This window comes from Argopecten irradians, chromosome 1 (assembly GCF_041381155.1).
Source record: "Argopecten irradians isolate NY chromosome 1, Ai_NY, whole genome shotgun sequence".
Classification (NCBI taxonomy): Eukaryota; Metazoa; Mollusca; class Bivalvia; order Pectinida; family Pectinidae; genus Argopecten; species Argopecten irradians.
This window is the reverse complement of record NC_091134.1, coordinates 70,831,547-70,858,639: the sequence shown is the minus strand read 5'-3', so window position 1 is coordinate 70,858,639 and position 27,093 is coordinate 70,831,547. Positions and strand designations below refer to the sequence as shown.

At 37.5% G+C, this 27,093-nt stretch overlaps 1 protein-coding gene across 1 annotated transcript in view; it reads right to left on the bottom strand.

Moving 5' to 3' along the window:
* Positions 1-27,093, bottom strand: part of LOC138307250 (cyclin-dependent kinase 8-like) — a 51,741-nt gene that overhangs the window by 11,825 nt on the left and 12,823 nt on the right. Inside the window, 4 exon segments of the mRNA XM_069247895.1 lie at positions 894-1,004; positions 4,938-5,037; positions 5,814-5,911; positions 12,899-13,049. Of these exon segments, the coding sequence (XP_069103996.1) occupies positions 894-1,004; positions 4,938-5,037; positions 5,814-5,911; positions 12,899-13,049 (460 nt within the window).

Genomic DNA, 27,093 nt, shown 5'->3' with positions numbered 1-27,093 from the left:
AGAATGATCGATTCTCTCCAGTATTTATGCCAAAGTTTTGCAATGTAACAGTTTTGAGTATGAGTTGCTAATAATGTAGCTTGCTATTTACCGTTCCGTAAATTCTACAAACCACTACCAATGGCAGCGGCGAACATCAAAAACGACTAACTGTATCTTTGTCATACTAAAGATTTAATAACACAGCTTGTAAAAACAAAGAACCGGGTATCGGCCTGATCAGTGTAATCATCTTGATGATATCAAGCAAGCAACACAAGCTGTCATAATCCCTATTGTTCGACGAAGTTGCCGTCGCGAGACAGCTACATGTAGGTGTGACAGCATGCCGCCGTGTATCGGCGAACACCTGATCTGTACAGGTACCGGTAAGTTTTTATTCGAATCATCGAGTGTCATTTACCTATGTTTCTATAACAAATGGTCCATGAAACAAGTTTGATACATCGAGAACTTCGATACATCGAAAACTTCGATTCATAAACTTCGATTCATAAAACTTCGATTCATACATGGGTTAGTTAGTAATGTTATATGGTGAAGAAATTTGGGACCAGACAAAAAGTTCGATACAGCGAGAAATTTGATTCATCGGAGTTCAAATCATCAAGGTTTGACTGTATTATTATTCAGGAATTCTCACTTCAACTCTGTTAATATAACAGGTAAATAGTATACTTTGTAGAAATTTATTGACGACTTATGACCAAATTGTAGTTTTTGATAAATCCAGACTGCTTGACAAAAATATTTTCTGCTGAACACATCTGATGGTGCCATTAAGAGTTACGATTGTGGAAGTCTACTACGAAGCTGAGTCTGCATACAGGATAACAGTCATGCACACAGCCGTCGTCGCCACTCAAGCATTGTACAGGCATTCTGTACAGTACCTGGAAATCACTAGTTACCATAGAAGTACTCGTGGTCGTCGTTACCGGGGGCATCACTCTAACACGCTTGGCTGGAGGCTGGTTATGTCCTGAAGACTGATCTGTACCACCCTAAAAATACAGAAACTTATACTAAAACCTTCCTGGAAAATCAGACAAACATCATCATTTTCTATCTTTTCTGATTTTTTCATAAAGCCAAGTCTTAATGACATACCATGTCCCTAACTTTACCGGCCCCTGTGTATATGAATGACAGTATGGACCAAAACGTCACATACCTTATCACCAACTTTACCGGTCCCTGTGTATATGAATGACAGTATGGACCAGAATGTGACATATCTTATCACCAACTTTACCGGTCCCTGTGTATATGAATGACAGTATGGACCAGAATGTGACATATCTTATCACCAACTTTACCGGTCCCTGTGTATATGAATGACAGTATGGACCAGAATGTGACATATCTTATCACCAACTTTACTCGCCCCTGTGTATATGAATGACAGTATGGACCAAAACGTCACATACCTTATCACCAACTTTACCGGTCCCTGTGTATATGAATGACAGTATGGACCAGAATGTGACATATCTTATCACCAACTTTACCGGTCCCTGTGTATATGAATGACAGTATGGACCAGAATGTGACATATCTTATCACCAACTTTACTCGCCCCTGTGTATATGAATGACAGTATGGACCAGAATGTGACATATCTTATCACCAACTTTACTCGCCCCTGTGTATATGAATGACAGTATGGACCAGAATGTGACATATCTTACCACCAACTTCACTCCCCCCTGTGTTTATGAATGACAGTATGGACCAGAATGTGACATATCTTATCACCAACTTTACTCGCCCCTGTGTATATGAATGACAGTATGGACCAGAATGTGACATATCTTATCACCAACTTCACTCCCCCCTGTGTTTATGAATGACAGTATGGACCAGAATGTGACATATCTTATCACCAACTTTACTCGCCCCTGTGTATATGAATGACAGTATGGACCAGAATGTGACATATCTTATCACCAACTTCACTCGCCCCTGTGTATATGATTGACAGTATGGACCAGAATGTGACATATCTTATCACCAACTTTACTCGCCCCTGTGTATATGAATGACAGTATGGACCAGAATGTGACATACCTTATCACCAACTTTACCGGCCCCTGTGTATATGAATGACAGTATGGACCAGAATGTGACATATCTTATCACCAACTTTACCGGTCCCTGTGTATATGAATGACAGTATGGACCAGAATGTGACATATCTTATCACCAACTTTACCGGTCCCTGTGTATATGAATGACAGTATGGACCAGAATGTGACATATCTTATCACCAACTTTACTTGCCCCTGTGTATATGATTGACAGTATGGACCAGAATGTGACATATCTTATCACCAACTTTACTCGCCCCTGTGTATATGATTGACAGTATGGACCAGAATGTGACATATCTTATCACCAACTTTACCGGTCCCTGTGTATATGAATGACAGTATGGACCAGAATGTGACATATCTTATCACCAACTTTACTTGCCCCTGTGTATATGATTGACAGTATGGACCAGAATGTGACATATCTTATCACCAACTTTACTCGCCCCTGTGTATATGAATGACAGTATGGACCAGAATGTGACAACTTTACCGGTCCCTGTGTATATGAATGACAGTATGGACCAGAATGTGACATATCTTATCACCAACTTTACCGGTCCCTGTGTATATGAATGACAGTATGGACCAGAATGTGACATATCTTATCACCAACTTTACCGGCCCCTGTGTATATGAATGACAGTATGGACCAGAATGTGACATACCTTATCACCAACTTTACCGGCCTCTGTGTATATGAATGACAGTATGGACCAGAATGTGACATATCTTATCACCAACTTTACCGGTCCCTGTGTATATGATTGACAGTATGGACCAGAATGTGACATATCTTATCACCAACTTTACTCGCCCCTGTGTATATGAATGACAGTATGGACCAGAATGTGACATATCTTATCACCAACTTTACTCGCCCCTGTGTATATGAATGACAGTATGGACCAGAATGTGACATATCTTATCACCAACTTTACTCGCCCCTGTGTTTATGAATGACAGTATGGACCAGAATGTGACATATCTTATCACCAACTTCACTCGCCCCTGTGTATATGAATGACAGTATGGACCAGAATGTGACATATCTTACCACCAACTTCACTCCCCCCTGTGTTTATGAATGACAGTATGGACCAGAATGTGACATATCTTATCACCAACTTTACTCGCCCCTGTGTATATGAATGACAGTATGGACCAGAATGTGACATATCTTATCACCAACTTCACTCCCCCCTGTGTTTATGAATGACAGTATGGACCAGAATGTGACATATCTTATCACCAACTTTACTCGCCCCTGTGTATATGAATGACAGTATGGACCAGAATGTGACATATCTTATCACCAACTTCACTCGCCCCTGTGTTTATGATTGACAGTATGGACCAGAATGTGACATATCTTATCACCAACTTTACTCGCCCCTGTGTATATGAATGACAGTATGGACCAGAATGTGACATACCTTATCACCAACTTTACCGGCCCCTGTGTATATGAATGACAGTATGGACCAGAATGTGACATATCTTATCACCAACTTTACCGGTCCCTGTGTATATGAATGACAGTATGGACCAGAATGTGACATATCTTATCACCAACTTTACCGGTCCCTGTGTATATGAATGACAGTATGGACCAGAATGTGACATATCTTATCACCAACTTTACTTGCCCCTGTGTATATGATTGACAGTATGGACCAGAATGTGACATATCTTATCACCAACTTTACTCGCCCCTGTGTATATGAATGACAGTATGGACCAGAATGTGACATACCTTATCACCAACTTTACCGGTCCCTGTGTATATGAATGACAGTATGGACCAGAATGTGACATATCTTATCACCAACTTTACTTGCCCCTGTGTATATGATTGACAGTATGGACCAGAATGTGACATATCTTATCACCAACTTTACTCGCCCCTGTGTATATGAATGACAGTATGGACCAGAATGTGACATACCTTATCACCAACTTTACCGGTCCCTGTGTATATGAATGACAGTATGGACCAGAATGTGACATATCTTATCACCAACTTTACCGGTCCCTGTGTATATGAATGACAGTATGGACCAGAATGTGACATATCTTATCACCAACTTTACCGGCCCCTGTGTATATGAATGACAGTATGGACCAGAATGTGACATACCTTATCACCAACTTTACCGGCCTCTGTGTATATGAATGACAGTATGGACCAGAATGTGACATATCTTATCACCAACTTTACCGGTCCCTGTGTATATGATTGACAGTATGGACCAGAATGTGACATATCTTATCACCAACTTTACTCGCCCCTGTGTATATGAATGACAGTATGGACCAGAATGTGACATATCTTATCACCAACTTTACTCGCCCCTGTGTATATGAATGACAGTATGGACCAGAATGTGACATATCTTATCACCAACTTTACTCGCCCCTGTGTTTATGAATGACAGTATGGACCAGAATGTGACATATCTTATCACCAACTTCACTCGCCCCTGTGTATATGAATGACAGTATGGACCAGAATGTGACATATCTTACCACCAACTTTACTCGCCCCTGTGTATATGAATGACAGTATGGACCAGAATGTGACATATCTTATCACCAACTTTACCGGTCCCTGTGTATATGAATGACAGTATGGACCAGAATGTGACATATCTTATCACCAACTTCACTCGCCCCTGTGTTTATGAATGACAGTATGGACCAGAATGTGACATATCTTATCACCAACTTTACTCGCCCCTGTGTATATGAATGACAGTATGGACCAGAATGTGACATATCTTATCATCAACTTTACTCGCCCCTGTGTATATGAATGACAGTATGGACCAGAATGTGACATACCTTATCACCAACTTTACTGGCCCCTGTATCTGCTTTGTCATCATCGTCGTCTGTTAGAAATTCACGTTTTGGATAAGGAATCACTTTTCCTTCAAAAACACTGAAAGTAAATTATGTAAATGAAAGAAATAATAATTTTTTTACAAAAATCAACTTTTTAACAATGGATCAGTACATTTATTTCTTCCTAAACCCCTTAACTTGTTCACTTCTCATCAACCCAAAATCTTTTTTTCTCCCTCACCATCTCTTCCTCCCTGTTTTACACATGACTGTTTCTCTCCTATTCTTCCTAAACCATCTCTCCTATTCTCTCTTATCTCTAATCTCCCCCTCATCCATATATAACCTTGACCTTAACTCTGTTTCTCTATTACCTATGCCATGTACTCATTTGACTGTAGCTTAAAAACTCCTAGGTCTTTTCTCCAACTTGTATCCCAAACCATCAACACATCTTTATTTTCTTCACCACACCTTCACGGCTCTTTCTCTTTCATGTCATTCATCATTCTTTTTCATACTACATATTCTTGTGAAGGACGTGTATCATCTGCTTTTATAAGCCTCAATCTTTCTTGTAATATCCCTATTTCTCAAGCACTTTTTTTTTCTCTAATTAACACCCCCCTCCCCAATCCCTGTTCATCCTTCACCACAGTTTATTGACCCTATCCCTGTTTATCCTTCACCACAGTTTATTGACCCTATCCCTGTTTATCCTTCATCACAGTTTATTGACCCTATCCCTGTTTATCCTTCACCACAGTTTATTGACCCTATCCCTGTTTATCCTTCACCACAGTTTATTGACCCTATCCCTGTTTATCCTTCACCACAGTTTATTGACCCTATCCCTGTTCCAGTTGTACGTACTCTTGTGACGGTAATGGATCCTCTAAGAAATAAGGATCCTTCATCGCCTGTTCAGACGTAATCCTCTTTGTCGGGTCCATTGTTAGTAACTTCTGTAGCTGTAATGGGAACAGTGAATTATGATCAATAGTAATTTGAAAATTTTCCATGCCAGACCAACATTTTCGTCACAATTTCACAGTCCAATATTTTATCTTAATTTCAAAATAATTATTGTAAACACTTTGCTGAAGGCAAGAAGGAAGCCATATCTTTATAATCTTTATTTATTTTACATCAATTGTGAAACAAGTTATAGAGCTTATACAAATAACTTTTGATGGCCCTGATATAAGCGCACGAGGGGTCTGAACAGTGGGAGGTACCAGAATACCCAGAGAAATCCCACATGATTTGGCACATCCTTTAATATCTTGCCTACATAAGTCCTGTTGATTTCATTTATCCATCACATATCATAATGTTTCCTGTTGACATTCACCGATTTATAATTAATTTTTCTTTGTTTCATACTAAATTTGACTTTCTGATTGGCTGACTCTTTTTGTTTCATACCTCTATGAAAATTTTTTTAAGAATGACCCGAAAAAAACCGACATTCTCATGACGTAACAATAGACATTCTTGTTGCTGTTAATTTGAAAAAAAATCCCTTCATAATTCAACAAAATCATATATTAACTATTTGCTTTTCACAAGTTGCCAGAAAATTATGCTATTTTCTTTCATTTCGTAGAGGTATCAAAAACACGTTGTTTTTTTAAAGATGAGAAAGAGAGTATAAATGATACTCATCATTTGAACAATAATTGGTGTTCAATCATGTATATTTATGTCAATTAACACACAAAAATAATACAAAATAATCTATTTTATTCCAAATAGGACATAGTGTCACAGGATTTTTTCAGATTGAATTATTTTTTTATTTCTATCTTGAAGTAAAATTAGAAGCTCAAACTTTTCATTGGTGGTAATGGTGTAAAGTAAGTAATTTTTGTAAAAATGGCTCGGTCTCAATTATTGGATGATATATTTCTAAAGTCAACTCTTTTTTTGGACAATAAGAAATAAATTTTGCTAGTGTTCCTTCCAGTTTGGACTTTTGAGGATTCCTTGGACACCAAGGTGTTAAATAAGAAACACATCTTTTGGGAGCCCATTCTAATATTTCCTATGATGTTATATGCCAAATGATTTTATAGCATCTTTAACCTTTTCCTTGTTAATTTGATGTCAATTAAAATATCCATTCTGAGTTACTATTCTCATCAAGTTCCTGGGACCACAGAATCAGTTAACAAGTATTGTTTTGCAGCAGAGACAGACAAGAGGCATATTTTTCTATGTCAAAATGTCTTAAATATATAATATGTCAGTCCTCTAGAAGACTTATCAATATAGTCATACAATTCCTGAATAAATTGGTCAATTGGTCTACTTTTAACAAGTTTTTTGTAATTATTCTTTTGTAAAACAGCAAGTTGATTGATATATCCAAACATGATTTAAACTAGCTCTGGATAAAATATCTTAAACATCTCACAGCCATTTAAAAAATGTCTGGTCTATTTTCATGTAAAGTATACATTATGACAAAAAGCAATCATTCTACATTTTATTCCAATATCAATTGGGTATCTTGTTAGCTCGTCATAGACCATGAATTGTTTTATACACTTTCTTAACTTTAGGAAATTACAAATAATTTTTTCTACAATATTTGTATTTTCAAATCCCCATACTTCTGATGAGTATAATAAAACTGGCATTACAAGTGACTAAATATTTTCAGTTTAAAATCAACAGGAAGAGATACATTCCTGTTTCTTAAAATAGTAGACACTGATTTAATTGTTTGTTCAGCAGTTTTTTACTTTTCTTTAAAAATGCTACCATTAATGTTAAAAAATATACCTAGATATGTATACCCTTCTTATCAAAATAATTCTATATCCCATAACGTAAACTGGTGTTGTTGGGCCAATTTACATTTTGAGAATATTACAACTTTTATCTTTCTGATATTAGGTTATAATTTCCATGTAATGCAATATTGTTCAAATCCGTTTAACATTTGTTGTAAAACAGTGTCATCGGCATATAAAATGATAAAAAGTTTGGGATACATTTCAATATTATCTGTAAATAATTTGTCAATAGTTGTCAGACAATTAACATTCTTTTTCCGCCAGATAAGATTCCAAGGTAGATTGAAAATAGGAAAGGAGATATAAATAAGGTACCATACTGTGCATGTATATGTTCAATGTAAATAAACAATGTAAGCTGATCTTGCAGAATTGCCTTACAGCGTTATAATAAATGCAGTATGTCTCATTGCATTGGATGTAATTGATTTAAGGGCAGTTCATGTGGTGACAGAAAAAGGTAAAATCACCACTTTCATAGTGATCAGAGAAGATTGATAGTCAAGGAGGGAAAACATAAGACAACCTGTGTTATGCAAATTAATATTCAATTTATTTTGAATAAATTATGCCGAAGATGATGATTAGTGTATTATTAACGATAATCTAAACATGTTTTCTAAAAATATTAACAACTAATGTCATATTGTGTTATAAATTTAATGTTTTATTTATTCTTTTTATTTCAAGCATGTACATGTCATAGAAAATAAACAAATACCAAGTATATGCATATTAAAGTAAAATTCACAAATCACAACACTAATGTGTATTGTATATATATGGAATGAAGAAGATGGTGGTAATTATTTGGATCATGTTTACAACATTAAATTATTATATATATGGAATTTGAATATGATGATAGTAATTATTTTCAGATCAAAAACTATACAGTATTAAGCTACCACAGTTGAAAATTATTTCTTTCATTTTGTTTACACAATTTTTCTCCTGGACTGGTTCCAATTGAAATGATACTTGCATGTAGACATTCTGTAAAACATAAGGAAACAATAAATGTATTAACAGAGTAATTACTGAAAAGGCTAATATCATATAATTAAACATTTTTTTTATAAATAACAATACCAGTTTAGAGTAAAATATTATTGAAATTTATTTTCTGTTGTTCTTTAGTCCTCCTGTTCTTTGGAGTTTTGTCCTTCATAAATTGATTGTAATACAGCAGTTGTCATATAATGTATCTGATAATGTGCACAAAGAAGTATAAGTATACGCATATGCATGTGTGCATGGGCACGTTGATAAGTTTATTTTGCTGAATAAAAAGTTCAAAGAACTAGTATTGTTCATACCCAAAGATGTAATCGCACTAAAAACAGTGATCGTGTAGGCTTTTGTGTGACTGCATTTGTAAGACTGCAGTGCCAAGTGGTAGAGATTAGTTCCGCTCGAGTGATCACACAATGCCAGTGAGAATCGGGAGTATGTTTATGTAAGTTTTAATTGCTAATCTCTGATGATTGTTGATAAAATATAACTCAGGATAATCGCTAAACATTTAACAGTTTTCTCCACGTTTGTTGTAAATTGAAACAGATTTTTAATTGCCGTTCTACGGTAGAATAATGAAAAAGAAATCGGCATTTTCATCGATCTACAAATGTAGTAGTCCAAAAAAATCTCACTTCGAGTTATACGAACATTTTATGTATGATTTTTGTCATTCGGACCAAAAATTTACTTCGTTAATTACGTAGTTTACTGAATATGTTATATATATTATCAGAACGTCAAGCTCCTGTAGGCCTACATGTGATGAAAGAGGCTAAAATGTTTTTAGTGACAACCTCTAAACGTGCTTTAATATGTATATATAATCTGATAATGTATACATGTGCTTATAAAATTATCGATAATTACGGATGTGGTAAATATTCATACCTTATCAACTGCCGTAAGTTGGAAGATTACGCCACCTTGGACATTTAGAAAATGTCCATCTTATCTTCTGCCACGCCCTATTTGATCAGTTGACAAAGTTTATCCTAAAATTTCTTAGAGTTGTCTTTCTTCCATTGTGGATTTACACGTACATGTGGCATAGCGCAGCCGTGATAAACAAATCGCCATTTCGTCCTGAAATTTATTTGCTCCCGACCTAATATGATTCAAATTACAATCAAAGTACTGAAAGTACTGAGAGCTTAAGGCATGTTATAAAGTTTAATTTGCAGGTATTCAGACAATAAGACCAATGAAAACAACGAAAATCACTACAACCTACACCTTCAAAAATGTTTTCTTTTGAAAAAGTCCCTCAGACGTTTAATTTTTTTAATAGTCATAGTTTCTTGAGTAAACCTCTTGGATATTGAAGTAATTTATCTTGATAACTTATAGAAATGGTTTATTAATATTGTACAATCTGAAGTTCAGTGAAGCATGGTAACTCTATTTATTTTGGTACATGATCACGTGAACATGACAATCTAAATGAACTTTATATTTTTCAAAATATATGAAAAGACAGCTGTGTAAAATTATAGGTAGACAATAGTTTATGGCTCTGGAAAAATCAGAGAGTCTTAGTAAATCTCTAAGAACTAAAGTCTATGCATTATCAAGAAAATGTCATATTTTGTGAATCTGGATTTGTTTTCTATTTCATATGTGTTTGGTGTTATAAGTCAGCTTTGATATCGGGTAGTACATCACTGTAAGCATCTCCATAAAAATTATTTGATACTGAAAATGTTAGTAATGAGTTAATTCATATCTTGTTAAAATTTGCAGAAACAGTCTGATCAGTTACCAGTAAGTAATATTAGATGTAATATCTCTTTCTACAGAGTACAGAATGTTCATAATTCTGTAATAGTTTAACAGCTTTTAATCAGCAAACTTTAACTACATTTTGTTTAATACATCCAAATATTTTTGTCTAAACATTCTATTGACCGTTCTAAGACCCTTGATCTTAGTTTGTTTTTTAAATATGCTTACAATAATTCCCAAAGTGAAAGGTAAATTTTGGAAAATATCATAAAACAATGAAGTACTGGTACTTCGGATCATCTGATCATTTCTCGTTTAGCTCAATCAATTTTTTATATAGTTACTAATAAATTGTTTATTTCTATTTTATCAAACCTACAATATCCATTTGAAACATTTCAATTGTAAAAAGATATTGAAATTCACCAAATGATAAAGTTTATAACCTTATGATAATATTTGATGAAAATAGTAATAAATCAGGTTTGTAACAAAAGGAGTATCTTCTAATATTAGACAAATTTGTTGTTAGCTTAAAGTACAGAAAACTTATCTCCACAAAAAAATGCATACTAGTGAAAAGAGAGTTTCTCCAAATTTTTTATCTGTGAAATTGACACAAAAATATGCCGGTTACATTTTAGGTTAAATGTGCCATATCTAAACTGTACGAAAAATTTGGCATATTTTTTCTTCAGTAATCTACAGAAAACCATATGGTTTGATGAAAATCGTCCAATTGGTACAACACAGAAATTACGTAGTGTAAAATTGTCATTTTTTACACTTTATGTATGGAAAGAGGGATACACACCTGCAGAAATTACTTAACAATTACAAACAACCTGTTAAAATTGAAATGAAATCGTAGACCACAAATTGGCTTTATGGTCTGACCATATGTACCTGTTTCACTTCACTATAGATGTAAATGTAATAATTTTTGCAGTAATGCCACAAATAATAATCAAATATGATTTTTAGTTTCAAGTTATGTTCATTATATGACATTATGATACACCATTCGGATTTTATAATTATTATCTATGTTAAAAAGATAATAATTTCCTAATGATAAATATCTTACTTCCGGTAATCCATTTATCATAAAAACATTACGCTGTTAGGCAGATGCCCAGAAAACAGATACTGTATGTCCTAGAAAATTAAGCTTAATTTAAGGCATTGAGTATCTATCGAAAGTCAAATGTCTTGTGACCGATTTTGATATGAATTATTTCAAAAATATTCAACTGATCACAGAAAATACATTTATGTTTTGTTTGACATTCTTTTTCATAAAAACTCTTAAAAATGAAAGAAAATATTTCAAAATATAAAGAAAGCAAGTCTTATATTCATTGAAATAAATGTTTTTCCAACACTCTTGTTGCACATATTCACTCATATGTAGGTAAAATCATTCACACTTGAGAGCAGCTATATTGTCTTTTATCTCAGATCTGCATTCAACAATCATTTAAAAACATTATTTTAATTTACACAGAAAGAAACTCTGATTATTTTACTTTATTACTCTGAGGTCTATAAGCCTTAGATAGTAAGTAATTTGTAATATCATTATCAGAGATTATGTAAGTTAGATGGGGGATTCACTAGTGTGCTTAGATTGTGTGTGTATATATACACACAGAAAGCAAGGTGGATATAGATGTAGTTGTGTATTAAACACAGGCTACACAGAGCAGTCAGGAAGTAGGTAGCCTAGTAGTAGAAAAGGCAGTTTGGAGTAAGTAGGTCACCCATGATCACAATAGCCTGAAGCTAAAAATCATTATTGTAACAATTTTGATGTTTGAGGTGAAACATTGATTTCATTTTTTCCGTTGCGGGATAATTGTCACTAGTAGGGACTAAACACGTGGGGCGAAGCGAAGCATTTTCAGGACGAAACGTCTTCATGCATTGTAAACAACATTTTCGGGACGAAAAGTCTTGATACAATGAAAACAATTCAAGTGAAAATTTTCCAACCTAAGATCATTTGGATAGTGTATATGGTACGGATATGAAAGCAGTAATCTACTATTCCTATTTCAACATTACAGATACACCTATTTCAGTAACTTTCGTATTCAAAATTTGCTATTTAAAATTCCTGGTAAAATCAAAGAGTTGTTGAATACACTGCCATTAGGAGCGCTAGTGTCTGCGAGCAAGTTCTTAGCCAATCATATTGAGGAAATTGACTGAAAGATAATTTTGCAACCACGATCACAGAGGCGAGGTGATTACCTCGCCAAAAACTAAATTGTCTGCTACTGTTTTTGATAGAGAAAAAAATACCATTTATCAGCAGTGGAGCATCTTTAAATAATTCACTATTTATCAAGCCAACAAAGTCTCACAACCTTAAAAACATGCATACTTTAAAGATTTCAAAAAACTTACCAAGTGGAATTGTTTACTCTCTGGCTTGACTTTGTGTTTTTCCATGTACTTCACTAATGTGCAGTTTACATATCTGTCAAGAGAAATTCACAATGTACTTCACTAATGTATAGTTTACATATCTGTCAATAGATATACACCATGTACTTCACTAATGTACAGTTTACATATCTGTCAATAGATATACACCATGTACTTCACTAATGTACAGTTTACATATCTGTCAATAGATACACACCATGTACTTCACTGATGTACAGTTTATATATCTGTCAATAGATACACACCATGTACTTCACTAATGTACAGTTTACATATCTGTCAATAGATATACACCATGTACTTCACTAATGTACAGTTTACATATCTGTCAATAGATATACTCCATGTACTTCACTAATGTACAGTTTACATATCTGCCAATAGACACACCAAGTACTTCACTAATGTACAGTTTACATATCTGTCAATAGATATACACTACGTACTTCACTAATGTAAAGTTTACATATCTGCTAAGAGACACACCATGTACTTCACTAATGTACAGTTTACATATCTGTCAATAGATATACACCATGTACTTCACTAATGTACAGTTTACATATCTGTCAATAGATATACACCATGTACATCACTTATGTACAGTTTACATATCTGTCAATAGATATACACCATGTACATCACTAATGTACAGTTTACATATCTGTCAATAGATATACACCATGTACTTCACTAATGTACAGTTTACATATCTGTCAATAGATATACACCATGTACTTCACTAATGTACAGTTTACATATCTGTCAATAGATATACACCATGTACTTCACTAATGTACAGTTTACATATCTGTCAATAGATATACACCATGTACTTCACTAATGTACAGTTTACATATCTGTCAATAGATACACCATGTACTTCACTAATGTACAGTTTACATATCTGTCAATAGATATACACCATGTACTTCACTAATGTACAGTTTACATATCTGCCAAAAGACACACCATGTACTTCACTAATGTACAGTTTACATATCTGCCAATAGACACACCAAGTACTTCACTAATGTACAGTTTACATATCTGTCAATAGATATAACACTTCACTAATGTACTTTACTATTGTAAGAGACACACAGTACTTCACTATGTACAGTTTACATATCTGTCAATAGATATACACATGTACTTCACTAATGTACAGTTTACATATCTGTCTAAAGACACACCATGTACTTCACTAATGTACAGTTTACATATCTGTCAATAGATACACCATGTACTTCACTAATGTACAGTTTACATATCTGTCAATAGATATACACCATGTACTTCACTAATGTACAGTTTACATATCTGTCAATAGATAACACCATGTACTTCACTAATGTACAGTTTACATATCTGTCAATAGATACACACCATGTACTTCACTAATGTACAGTTTACATATCTGTCAATAGATACACACCATGTACTTCACTAATGTACAGTTTACATATCTGTCAATAGATATACACCATGTACTTCACTAATGTACAGTTTACATATCTGTCAATAGATATACACCATGTACTTCACTAATGTACAGTTTACATATCTGTCAATAGATACACCATGTACTTCACTAATGTACAGTTTACATATCTGTCAATAGATATACACCATGTACTTCACTAATGTACAGTTTACATATCTGTCAATAGATATACACCATGTACTTCACTAATGTACAGTTTACATATCTGTCAATAGATATACACAACGTACTTCACTAATGTACAGTTTACATATCTGTCAATAGATATACACCATGTACTACTTCACTAATGTACAGTTTACATATCTGTCAATAGATACACCATGTACTTCACTAATGTACAGTTTACATATCTGTCAATAGATATACACCATGTACTTCACTAATGTACAGTTTACATATCTGTCAATAGATATACACCATGTACTTCACTAATGTACAGTTTACATATCTGTCAATAGATATACACCATGTACTTCACTAATGTACAGTTTACATATCTGTCAATAGATATACACCATGTACTTCACTAATGTACAGTTTACATATCTGTCAATAGATATACACCATGTACTTCACTAATGTACAGTTTACATATCTGTCAATAGATATACACCATGTACTTCACTAATGTACAGTTTACATATCTGTCAATAGATATACACCATGTACTTCACTAATGTACAGTTTACATATCTGTCAATAGATATACACCATGTACTTCACTAATGTACAGTTTACATATCTGTCAATAGATACACACCATGTACTTCACTAATGTACAGTTTACATATCTGTCAATAGATATACACCATGTACTTCACTAATGTACAGTTTACATATCTGTCAATAGATATACACCATGTACTTCACTAATGTACAGTTTACATATCTGTCAATAGATATACACCATGTACTTCACTAATGTACAGTTTACATATCTGTCAATAGATACACACCATGTACTTCACTAATGTACAGTTTACATATCTGTCAATAGATATGCACCATGTACTTCACTAATGTACAGTTTATATATCTGTCAATAGATACACACCATGTACTTCACTAATGTACAGTTTACATATCTGTCAATAGATATACACCATGTACTTCACTAATGTACAGTTTACATATCTGTCAATAGATATACCCATGTACTTCACTAATGTACAGTTTACATATCTGTCAATAGATATACACCATGTACTTCACTAATGTACAGTTTACATATCTGTCAATAGATATACACCATGTACTTCACTAATGTACAGTTTACATATCTGTCAATAGATTACACCATGTACTTCACTAATGTACAGTTTACATATCTGTCAATAGATACACCATGTACTTCACTAATGTACAGTTTACATATCTGCAATAGATATACACCATGTACTTCACTAATGTACAGTTTACATATCTGTCAATAGATATACACCATGTACTTCACTAATGTACAGTTTACATATCTGTCAATAGATATACACCATGTACTTCACTAATGTACAGTTTACATATCTGTCAATAGACACACCATGTACTTCACTAATGTACAGTTTACATATCTGTCAATAGATACACCATGTACTTCACTAATGTACAGTTTACATATCTGTCAATAGATATACACCATGTACTTCACTAATGTACAGTTTACATATCTGTCAATAGACACACCATGTACTTCACTAATGTACAGTTTACATATCTGTCAATAGATATACACCATGTACTTCACTAATGTACAGTTTACATATCTGTCAATAGATATACACCATGTACTTCACTAATGTACAGTTTACATATCTGTCAATAGACACACCATGTACTTCACTAATGTACAGTTTACATATCTGTCAATAGATACACACCATGTACTTCACTAATGTACAGTTTACATATCTGTCAATAGACACACCATGTACTTCACTAATGTACAGTTTACATATCTGTCAATAGATATACCATGTACTTCATAATGTACAGTTTACATATCTTCAATAGATACACCATGTACTTCACTAATGTACAGTTTACATATCTGTCAATAGATATACACCATGTACTTCACTAATGTACAGTTTACATATCTGTCAATAGATATACACCATGTACTTCACTAATGTACAGTTTACATATCTGTCAATAGATACACCATGTACTTCACTAATGTACAGTTTACATATCTGTCAATAGATATACACCATGTACTTCACTAATGTACAGTTTACATATCTGTCAATAGATATACACCATGTACTTCACTAATGTACAGTTTACATATCTGTCAATAGATATACACCATGTACTTCACTAATGTACAGTTTACATATCTGTCAATAGATACACACCATGTACTTCACTAATGTACAGTTTACATATCTGTCAATAGATACACACCATGTACTTCACTAATGTACAGTTTACATATCTGTCAATAGATATACACCATGTACTTCACTAATGTACAGTTTACATATCTGTCAATAGATATACACCATGTACTTCACTAATGTACAGTTTACATATCTGTCAATAGATATACACCATATACTTCACTAATGTACAGTTTACATATCTGTCAATAGATACACCATGTACTTCACTAATGTACAGTTTACATATCTGTCAATAGACACACCATGTACTTCACTAATGTACAGTTTACATATCTGTCAATAGATACACACCATTACTTCATAATGTACAGTTTACATATCTGTCAATAATACACACCATGTACTTCACTAATGTACAGTTTACATATCTGTCAATAGACACACCATGTACTTCACTAATGTACAGTTTACATATCTGTCAATAGAACACACCATGTACTTCACTAATGTACAGTTTACATATCTGTCAATAGAACACATGTACTTCACTAATGTACAGTTTACATATCTGTCAATAGAACACCATGTACTTACACAATGTACAGTTTACATATCTGTCAATAGACACACCATATACTTCACTAATGTACAGTTTACATATCTGTCAATAGACACACCATGTACTTCACTAATGTACAGTTTACATATCTGCCAATAGACACACCATGTACTTCACTAATGTACAGTTTACATATCTGTCAATAGATACACCATGTACTTCACTAATGTACAGTTTACATATCTGTCAATAGATATACACCATGTACTTCACTAATGTACAGTTTACATATCTGTCAATAGATACACCATGTACTTCACTAATGTACAGTTTACATATCTGTCAATAGATATACACCATGTACTTCACTAATGTACAGTTTACATATCTGTCAATAGATACACCATGTACTTCACTAATGTACAGTTTACATATCTGTCAATAGATATACACCATGTACTTCACTAATGTACAGTTTACATATCTGTCAATAGATACACACCATGTACTTCACTAATGTACAGTTTACATATCTGTCAATAGATATACACCATGTACTTCACTAATGTACAGTTTACATATCTGTCAATAGATATACACCATGTACTTCACTAATGTACAGTTTACATATCTCAATAGATACACACAATGTACTTCACTAATGTACAGTTTACATATCTGTCAATAGATACACCATGTACTTCACTAATGTACAGTTTACATATCTGTCAATAGATACACACCATGTACTTCACTAATGTACAGTTTACATATCTGTCAATAGATACACACCATGTACTTCACTAATGTACAGTTTACATATCTGTCAATAGATACACACCATGTACTTCACTAATGTACAGTTTACATATCTGTCAATAGATACACACCATGTACTTCACTAATGTACAGTTTACATATCTGTCAATAGAATACACCATGTACTTCACTAATGTACAGTTTACATATCTGTCAATAGATACACCATGTACTTCACTAATGTACAGTTTACATATCTGTCAATAGATATACACCATGTACTTCTCTAATGTACAGTTTACATATCTGTCAATAGATACACACCATGTACTTCACTAATGTACAGTTTACATATCTGTCAATAGATATACACCATGTACTTCACTAATGTACAGTTTACATATCTGTCAATAGATATACACCATGTACTTCACTAATGTACAGTTTACATATCTGTCAATAGATACACCATGTACTTCACTAATGTACAGTTTACATATCTGTCAATAGATATACACCATGTACTTCACTAATGTACAGTTTACATATCTGTCAATAGATATACACCATGTACTTCACTAATGTACAGTTTACATATCTGTCAATAGATAACACCATGTACTTCACTAATGTACAGTTTACATATCTGTCAATAGATTCACCATGTACTTCTCTAATGTACAGTTTACATATCTGTCAATAGATACACCATGTACTTCACTAATGTACAGTTTACATATCTGTCAATAGATACACCCATGTACTTCACTAATGTACAGTTTACATATCTGTCAATAGATAATGAGTCAAAAATAAGAAACAATTTGATGACACCATGTACTTCACTAATGTACAGTTTACATATCTGTCAATAGATATACACCATGTACATTCACTTATGTACAGTTTACATATACGGGTAGATAAATGACGGGGAGATACAACACAGTGGGTAGTTTAAACTTCATCTCTCAACAACGTACAGGGTAGTTACAACGTACGGGATAGTTACAAAATGAACAATACCGGGGTAGTTAAACTACAGGTAGTTACAATCGGGGTAGTTACATACATACGTACAGGGTAGTTACAACGTACAGGGGTAGTTACAACGTACAGGGGTAGTTACAACGTACCGGGGTAGTTACAACGTACACGGGGTAGTTACAACGTACCAGGGTAGTTACAACGTACAGGGGTAGTTACAACGTACCGGGGTAGTTACAACGTACAGGGGTAGTTTAAACGTACCGGGTAGATAACGGTACCGGGGTAGTTACAATGTACAGGGGTAGTTACAACGTACATGGGTAGTTACAACGTACCAGGGTAGTTACAACGTACAGGGGTAGTTACAACGTACAGGGTAGTTACAACGTACACAGGTAGTTACAACGTACAGGGTAGTTACAACGTACCGGGGTAGTTACAACGTACAGGGGTAGTTACAACGTACCGGGGTAGTTACAACGTACCAGGGTAGTTACAACGTACAGGGGTAGTTACAACGTACAGGGGTAGTTACAACGTACCAGGGTAGTTACAACGTACAGGGGTAGTTACAACGTACCGGGGTAGTTACAACGTACCGGGGTAGTTACAACGTACAGGGGTAGTTACAACGTACCGGGGTAGTTACAACGTACCGGGGTAGTTACAACGTACCGGGGTAGTTACAACGTACCGGGGTAGTTACAACGTACCGGGGTAGTTACAACGTACCGGGTTAGTTACAACGTACCGGGGTAGACACAACGTACCGGGGTAGATACAACGTACCGGGGTAGTTACAACGTACCGGGGTAGTTACAACGTACCGGGGTAGTTACAACGTACCGGGGTAGTTACAACGTACCGGGGTAGTTACAACCTACCGGGGTAGTTACAACGTACCGGGGTAGTTACAACGTACCGGGGTAGTTACAACGTACCAGGGTAGTTACAACGTACAGGGGTAGTTACAACGTACCGGGGTAGTTACAACGTACCGGGGTAGTTACAACGTACCGGGGTAGTTACAACGTACCGGGGTAGTTACAACGTACCGGGGTAGTTACAACGTACAGGGGTAGTTACAACGTACCAGGGTAGTTACAACGTACCGGGGTAGTTACAACGTACAGGGGTAGTTACAACGTACAGGGGTAGTTACAACGTACCAGGGTAGTTACAACGTACAGGGGTAGTTACAACGTACAGGGGTAGTTACAACGTACAGGGTAGTTACAACGTACAGGGGTAGTTACAACGTACAGGGGTAGTTACAACGTACGGGTACGTACCGGGGTAGTTACAACGTACCAGGGTAGTTACAACGTACCGGGGTAGTTACAACGTACAGGGGTAGTTACAACGTACCGGGGTAGTTACAACGTACAGGGGTAGTTACAACGTACAGGGGTAGTTACAACGTACCGGGGTAGTTACAACGTACAGGGGTAGTTACAACGTACCGGGGTAGTTATAACGTATCGGGGGTAGTTACAACGTACCAGGTATTTACAACGTACAGGGGTAGTTACAACGTACAGGGGTAGTTACAACATACCGGGGTATTTACAACGTACAGAGGTAGTTACAACGTACAGGGTAGTTACAACGTACCGGGGTAGTTACAACGTACCAGGGTAGTTACAACGTACAGGGGTAGTTACAACGTACAGGGGTAGTTACAACGTACCAGGGTAGTTACAACGTACAGGGGTAGTTACAACGTACAGGGGTAGTTACAACGTACAGGGGTAGTTACAACGTACCAGGGTAGTTACAACGTACAGGGGTAGTTACAAACGTACAGGGGTAGTTACAACGTACCAGGGGTAGTACAACGTACGGGGTAGTTACAACGTACAGGGGTAGTTACAACGTACCAGGGTAGTTACAACGTACCGGGGTAGTTACAACGTACCGGGGTAGTTACAACGTACCAGGGTAGTTACAACGTACAGGGTAGTTACAAACGTACCGGGTAGTTACAACGTACCGGGGTAGTTACAACGTACCGGGGTAGTTACAAACGTACCGGGGTAGTTACAACGTACCGGGGTAGTTACAACGTACCGGGGTAGTTACAACGTACCGGGGTAGTTACAACGTACCGGGGTAGTTACAACGTACCGGGGTAGTTACAACGTACCGGGGTAGTTACAACGTACCGGGGTAGTTACAACGTACCGGGGTAGTTACAACGTACCGGGGTAGTTACAACGTACCGGGGTAGTTACAACGTACCGGGGTAGTTACAACGTACCGGGTAGTTACAACGTACCGGGGTAGTTACAACGTACAGGGGTAGTTACAACGTACCAGGGTAGTTACAACGTACCAGGGTAGTTACAACGTACAGGGGTAGTTACAACATACAGGGGTATTTACAACGTACAGAGGTAGTTACAACGTACAGGGTAGTTACAACGTACCGGGGTAGTTACAACGTACCAGGGTAGTTACAACGTACAGGGGTAGTTACAACGTACAGGGGTAGTTACAACATACCGGGGTAGTTACAACGTACAGGGTAGTTACAACGTACAGGGGTAGTTACAACGTACCGGGGTAGTTACAACGTACCGGGGTAGTTACAACGTACTGAGGTAGTTACAACATACAGGGGTAGTTACAACGTACCGGGGTAGTTACAACGTACCGGGGTAGTTACAACGTACCGGGGTAGTTACAACGTACAGGGGTAGTTACAACATACCAGGGTAGTTACAACGTACCGGGGTAGTTACAACGTACCGGGGTAGTTACAACGTACCGGGGTAGTTACAACGTACCGGGGTAGTTACAACGTACAGGGGTAGTTACAACGTACCGGGGTAGTTACAACGTACCAGGGTAGTTACAACGTACAGGGTAGTTACAACGTACCAGGGTAGTTACAACGTACCGGGGTAGTTACAACGTACAGGGGTAGTTACAACGTACCGGGGTAGTTACAACGTACAGGGGTAGTTACAACGTACAGGGTAGTTACAAGTACAGGGGTAGTTACAACGTACAGGGGTAGTTACAACGTACCAGGGTAGTTACAACGTACCGGGGTAGTTACAACGTACCGGGGTAGTTACAACGTACCGGGGTATTTACAATGTACAGGGGTAGTTACAACGTACAGGGGTAGTTACAACGTACAGGGGTAGTTACAACGTACAGGGGTAGTTACAACGTACAGGGGTAGTTACAACGTACCAGGGTAGTTACAACGTACCGGGGAAGTTACAACGTACAGGGGTAGTTACAACGTACCGGGGTAGTTACAACGTACAGGGGTAGTTACAACGTACAGGGGTAGTTACAACGTACCAGGGTAGTTACAACGTACCAGGGTAGTTACAACGTACAGGGGTAGTTACAACGTACAGGGGTAGTTACAACGTACCAGGGTAGTTACAACGTACAGGGGTAGTTACAACGTACCAGGGTAGTTACAACGTACCAGGGTAGTTACAACGTACCAGGGTAGTTACAACGTACAGGGGTAGTTACAACGTACAGGGGTAGTTACAACGTACCAGGGTAGTTACAACGTACAGGGGTAGTTACAACGTACCGGGGTAGTTACAACGTACAGGGGTAGTTACAACGTACAGGGGTAGTTACAACGTACAGGGGTAGTTACAACGTACCAGGGTAGTTACAACGTACCAGGGTAGTTACAACGTACAGGGGTAGTTACAACGTATCAGGGTAGTTACAACGTACAGGGATAGTTACAACGTACCAGGGATAGTTACAACGTACCAGGGTAGTTACAACGTACCAGGGGTAGTTACAACGTACAGGGGTAGTTTACAACGTACCGGGGTAGTTACAACATACCGGGGTAGTTACAAACGTACCAGGGGTAGTTACAACGTACAGGGGTAGTTACAACGTACAGGGGTAGTTACAACGTACCGGGGTATTTACAACGTACCAGGGTAGTTACAACGTACAGGGTAGTTACAATGTACCGGGGTAGTTTACAACGTACCAGGGTAGTTACAACGTACAGGGGTAGTTACACTCGGGTAACAACGTACCAGGGGTAGTTACAACGTACAGGGGTAGTTACACAACGTACCAGGGGTATTTACAACGTACAGGGTAGTTACAACGTACAGGGGTATTACAACGTACCAGGGTATTTACAACGTACAGGGGTAGTTACAACGTACCAGGGGTAGTTACAACGTACCAGGGTATTTACAACGTACAGGGGTAGTTACAAACGTACCGGGGTATTACAACGTACCGGGGTAGTTTACAACGTACAATAGTACAACGTACGGGTAGTTACAACGTACAGGGGTAGTTACAACTTACAGGGGTAGTTACAACGTACCAGGGAGTAGTTACAACGTACTGGGGTAGTTACAACGTACCAGGGTAGTTATAACGTACCAGGGTAGTTACAACGTACGGGGTAGTTACAACGTACTGGGGTAGTTACAACGTACAGGGGTAGTTACAACGTACCAGGGTAGTTACAACGTACCGGGGTATTTACAACGTACAGGGGTAGTTACAACGTACAGGGGTAGTTACAACGTACCAGGGTAGTTACAACGTACCAGGGTAGTTACAACGTACAGGGTAGTTACAAGTACAGGGGTAGTTACAACGTACAGGGTAGTTACAACATACCAGGGTAGTTACAACGTACCGGGGTATTTACAACGTACAGGGGTAGTTACAATGTACAAGGGGTAGTTACAACATTACAGGTAGTTACAACGTACCAGGGTAGTTACAACGTACCGTAGGAGTAGTTACAACGTACAGGGGTAGTTACAACGTACCGGGTAGTTACAACGTACAGGGGTAGTTACAACGTACCAGGGTAGTTACAACGTACAGGGGTAGTTACAACGTAGGGGTAGTTACAATGTACCAGGGTAAGTTACAATACAGAGGTAGTTACAACATACCGGGTAGTTACAACGTACCGGGGTAGTTACAATATCGGGGTAGTTACAATGTACCGGGGTAAATATAACATACTGGGGTAGTTACAACGTACCGGGGTAGTTATAACGTACAGGGGTAGTTACATATCGGGGTAGTCACAACGTACCAGGGTAGTTACAATGTACAGGGGTAGTTACAACGTACCAGGAGAGTTATAACGTATCGGGGTAGTTACAAGGTACCAGGGTATTTACAACGTACAGGGGTAGTTACAACGTACCGGGGTAGTTACAACGTACCGGGGTATTTACAACGTACAGGGGTAGTTACAACGTACAGGGGTAGTTACAACGTACAGGGGTAGTTACAACGTACAGGGGTAGTTACAACGTACCGGGGTATTTACAACGTACCGGGGTATTTACAATGTACAGGGGTAGTTACAACGTACAGGGGTAGTTATAACTTATCAGGGGTAGTTACAACGTACCAGGGTAGTTACAACGTACTGGAGTAGTTACAACGTACCAGTGTAGTTATAACGTACCAGGGTAGTACCAACGTACTGGAGTAGTTACAACGTACCGGGGTACTTACAACGTACAGGGGTAGCTACAACGTACCGGGGTATTTACAACGTACCGAGGTAGTTATAACGTACCAGTGTAGTTACAACGTACCGGGTAGTTATAACGTATCAGTGTAGTTACAACGTACCGGGTAGTTAATAATGTACCAGGGTAGTTACAACGTACAGGGGTAGTTACAACGTACCGGGGTAGTTACAACGTACCAGGGTAGTTACAACGTACCAGGGGTAGTTACAATTATACAGGGGTAGTTACAACGTACTCAGGGTAGTACCAACGTACCAGGGGTAGTTCACAACGTACTGGAGTAGCTACAACGTACCGAGGTAGTTACAACATACAGGGGTAGTTACAACATACCGAGGTAGTTACAACGTACCGGGGTAGTTACAACGTACCAGGGTAGTTACAACGTACACGGGTAGTTACAACGTACAGGGGTAGTTACAATGTACCATGGTAGTTACAACGTACAGAGGTAGTTACAACGTACCGGGGTAGTTACAACGTACCAGGGTAGTTACAACGTACCGGGGTAGTTACAACGTACAGGGGTAGTTACAACATACCAAGGTAGTTACAACGTACAGGGGTAGTAATAATGTACCAGGGTAGTTACAACATACAGGGGTAGTTATAACGTACAGGGGTAGTTATAATGTACAGGGGTAGCTACAACGTACAGGGGTAGATACAACGTACAGGGGTAGTTACAACGTACAGGCATAGTTACAACGTACAGGGGTAGTTACAATGTACAGGGGTAGTTATAATGTACCAGGGTAGTTACAACGTACAGGGGTAGTTATAATGTACAGGGGTAGTTATAATGTACCAGGGTAGTTACAACGTACAGGGGTAGTTACAACGTACAGGGGTAGTTACAACGTACAGGGGTAGTTACAACGTACAGGGGTAGTTACAACGTACAAGGGTAGTTACAAATGTACAGGGGTAGTTACAACGTACAGGGGTAGTTACAACGTACCGGGGTAGTTACAACGTACAGGGGTAGTTACAACGTACAGAGGTAGTTTTAACGTACAGGGGTAGTTACAACAGACAGGGGTAGATACAATGTACAGGATTAGTTACAACGTACAGGGATAGTTACAACGTACCAGGGTAGTTAACAACGTACAGGGGTAGTTACAACGTACAGGGGTGTTTACAACGTACAGGGGTAGTTACAACGTACAGAGGTAGTTACAACGTACCGGGTAGTTACAACGTACCGGGGTAGTTACAACGTACCAGGGTAGTTACAACGTACCGGGGTAGTTACAACGTACCGGGGTAGTTACAACATACCGGGGTAGTTACAACGTACCGGGGTATTTACAACGTATCGGGGTAGTTACAACCTACCGGGGTAGTTACAACCTACCGGGGTAGTTACAACGTACCGGGGTAGTTACAACCTACCGGGGTATTTACAACATATCTGGATAGTTACAACGTACCGGGGTAGTTACAACTTACCGGGGTAGTTACAACGTACCGGGGTATTTACAACGTACAGGGGTAGTTACAATGTACACGGGTATTTACAACGTACAGGGGTAGTTACAATGTACACGGGTAGTTACAACGTATCTGGGTAGTTACAACGTACCAGGGTATTTACAACGTACAGGGGTAGTTACAACGTACCGGGTTAGTAATAACGTACCGGGGTAGTTACAATGTACCGTGTTAGTTACAACGTACCGGGGTATTTACAACGTACCGGGGTATTTACAATGTACCGGGTAGTTACAATGTACCGTGGTATTTACAACGTATCTGGGTAGTTACAACGTATCTGGGTAGTTACAACGTACAGGGGTAGTTACAACGTACCAGGGTATTTACAACGTACCAGGGTATTTACAACGTAAAGGGGTAGTTACAACGTACCGGGGTAGTTATAACGTACCGGGGTAGTTACAACGTACCGGGGTATTTACAACGTACAGGGGTAGTTACAATGTACCGGGTTAGTAATAACGTACCGGGGTAGTTACAATGTACCGTGTTAGTTATAACGTACCGGGATATTTACAACGTACCGGGGTATTTACAACGTACCGGGGTATTTACAATGTACCGGGTAGTTACAACGTACCGTGGTATTTACAACGTATCTGGGTAGTTACAACGTACAAGGGTAGTTACAATGTACCGGGGTATTTACAACGTACCAGGGTATTTACAACGTAAAGGGGTAGTTACAACGTAGCGGGGTAGTTACAACGTACCTGGGTATTTACAACGTACCGGGGTAGTCACAACGTACCGGGGTAGTCACAACGTACCGGGGTAGTCACATTGTACCGGGGTAGTTACAACGTACGGGGGTAGTTACAACCTACCGCGGTAGTTACAACCTACCGGGTTAGTTACAACCTACCGGGGTAGTTACAACCTACCGGGGTAGTTACAACAAATAGCTAGTCTTCACTGACTAATGTTATATATTATTTAGTTCTTTCTAATAACTGAAAATGAAGAAAGCA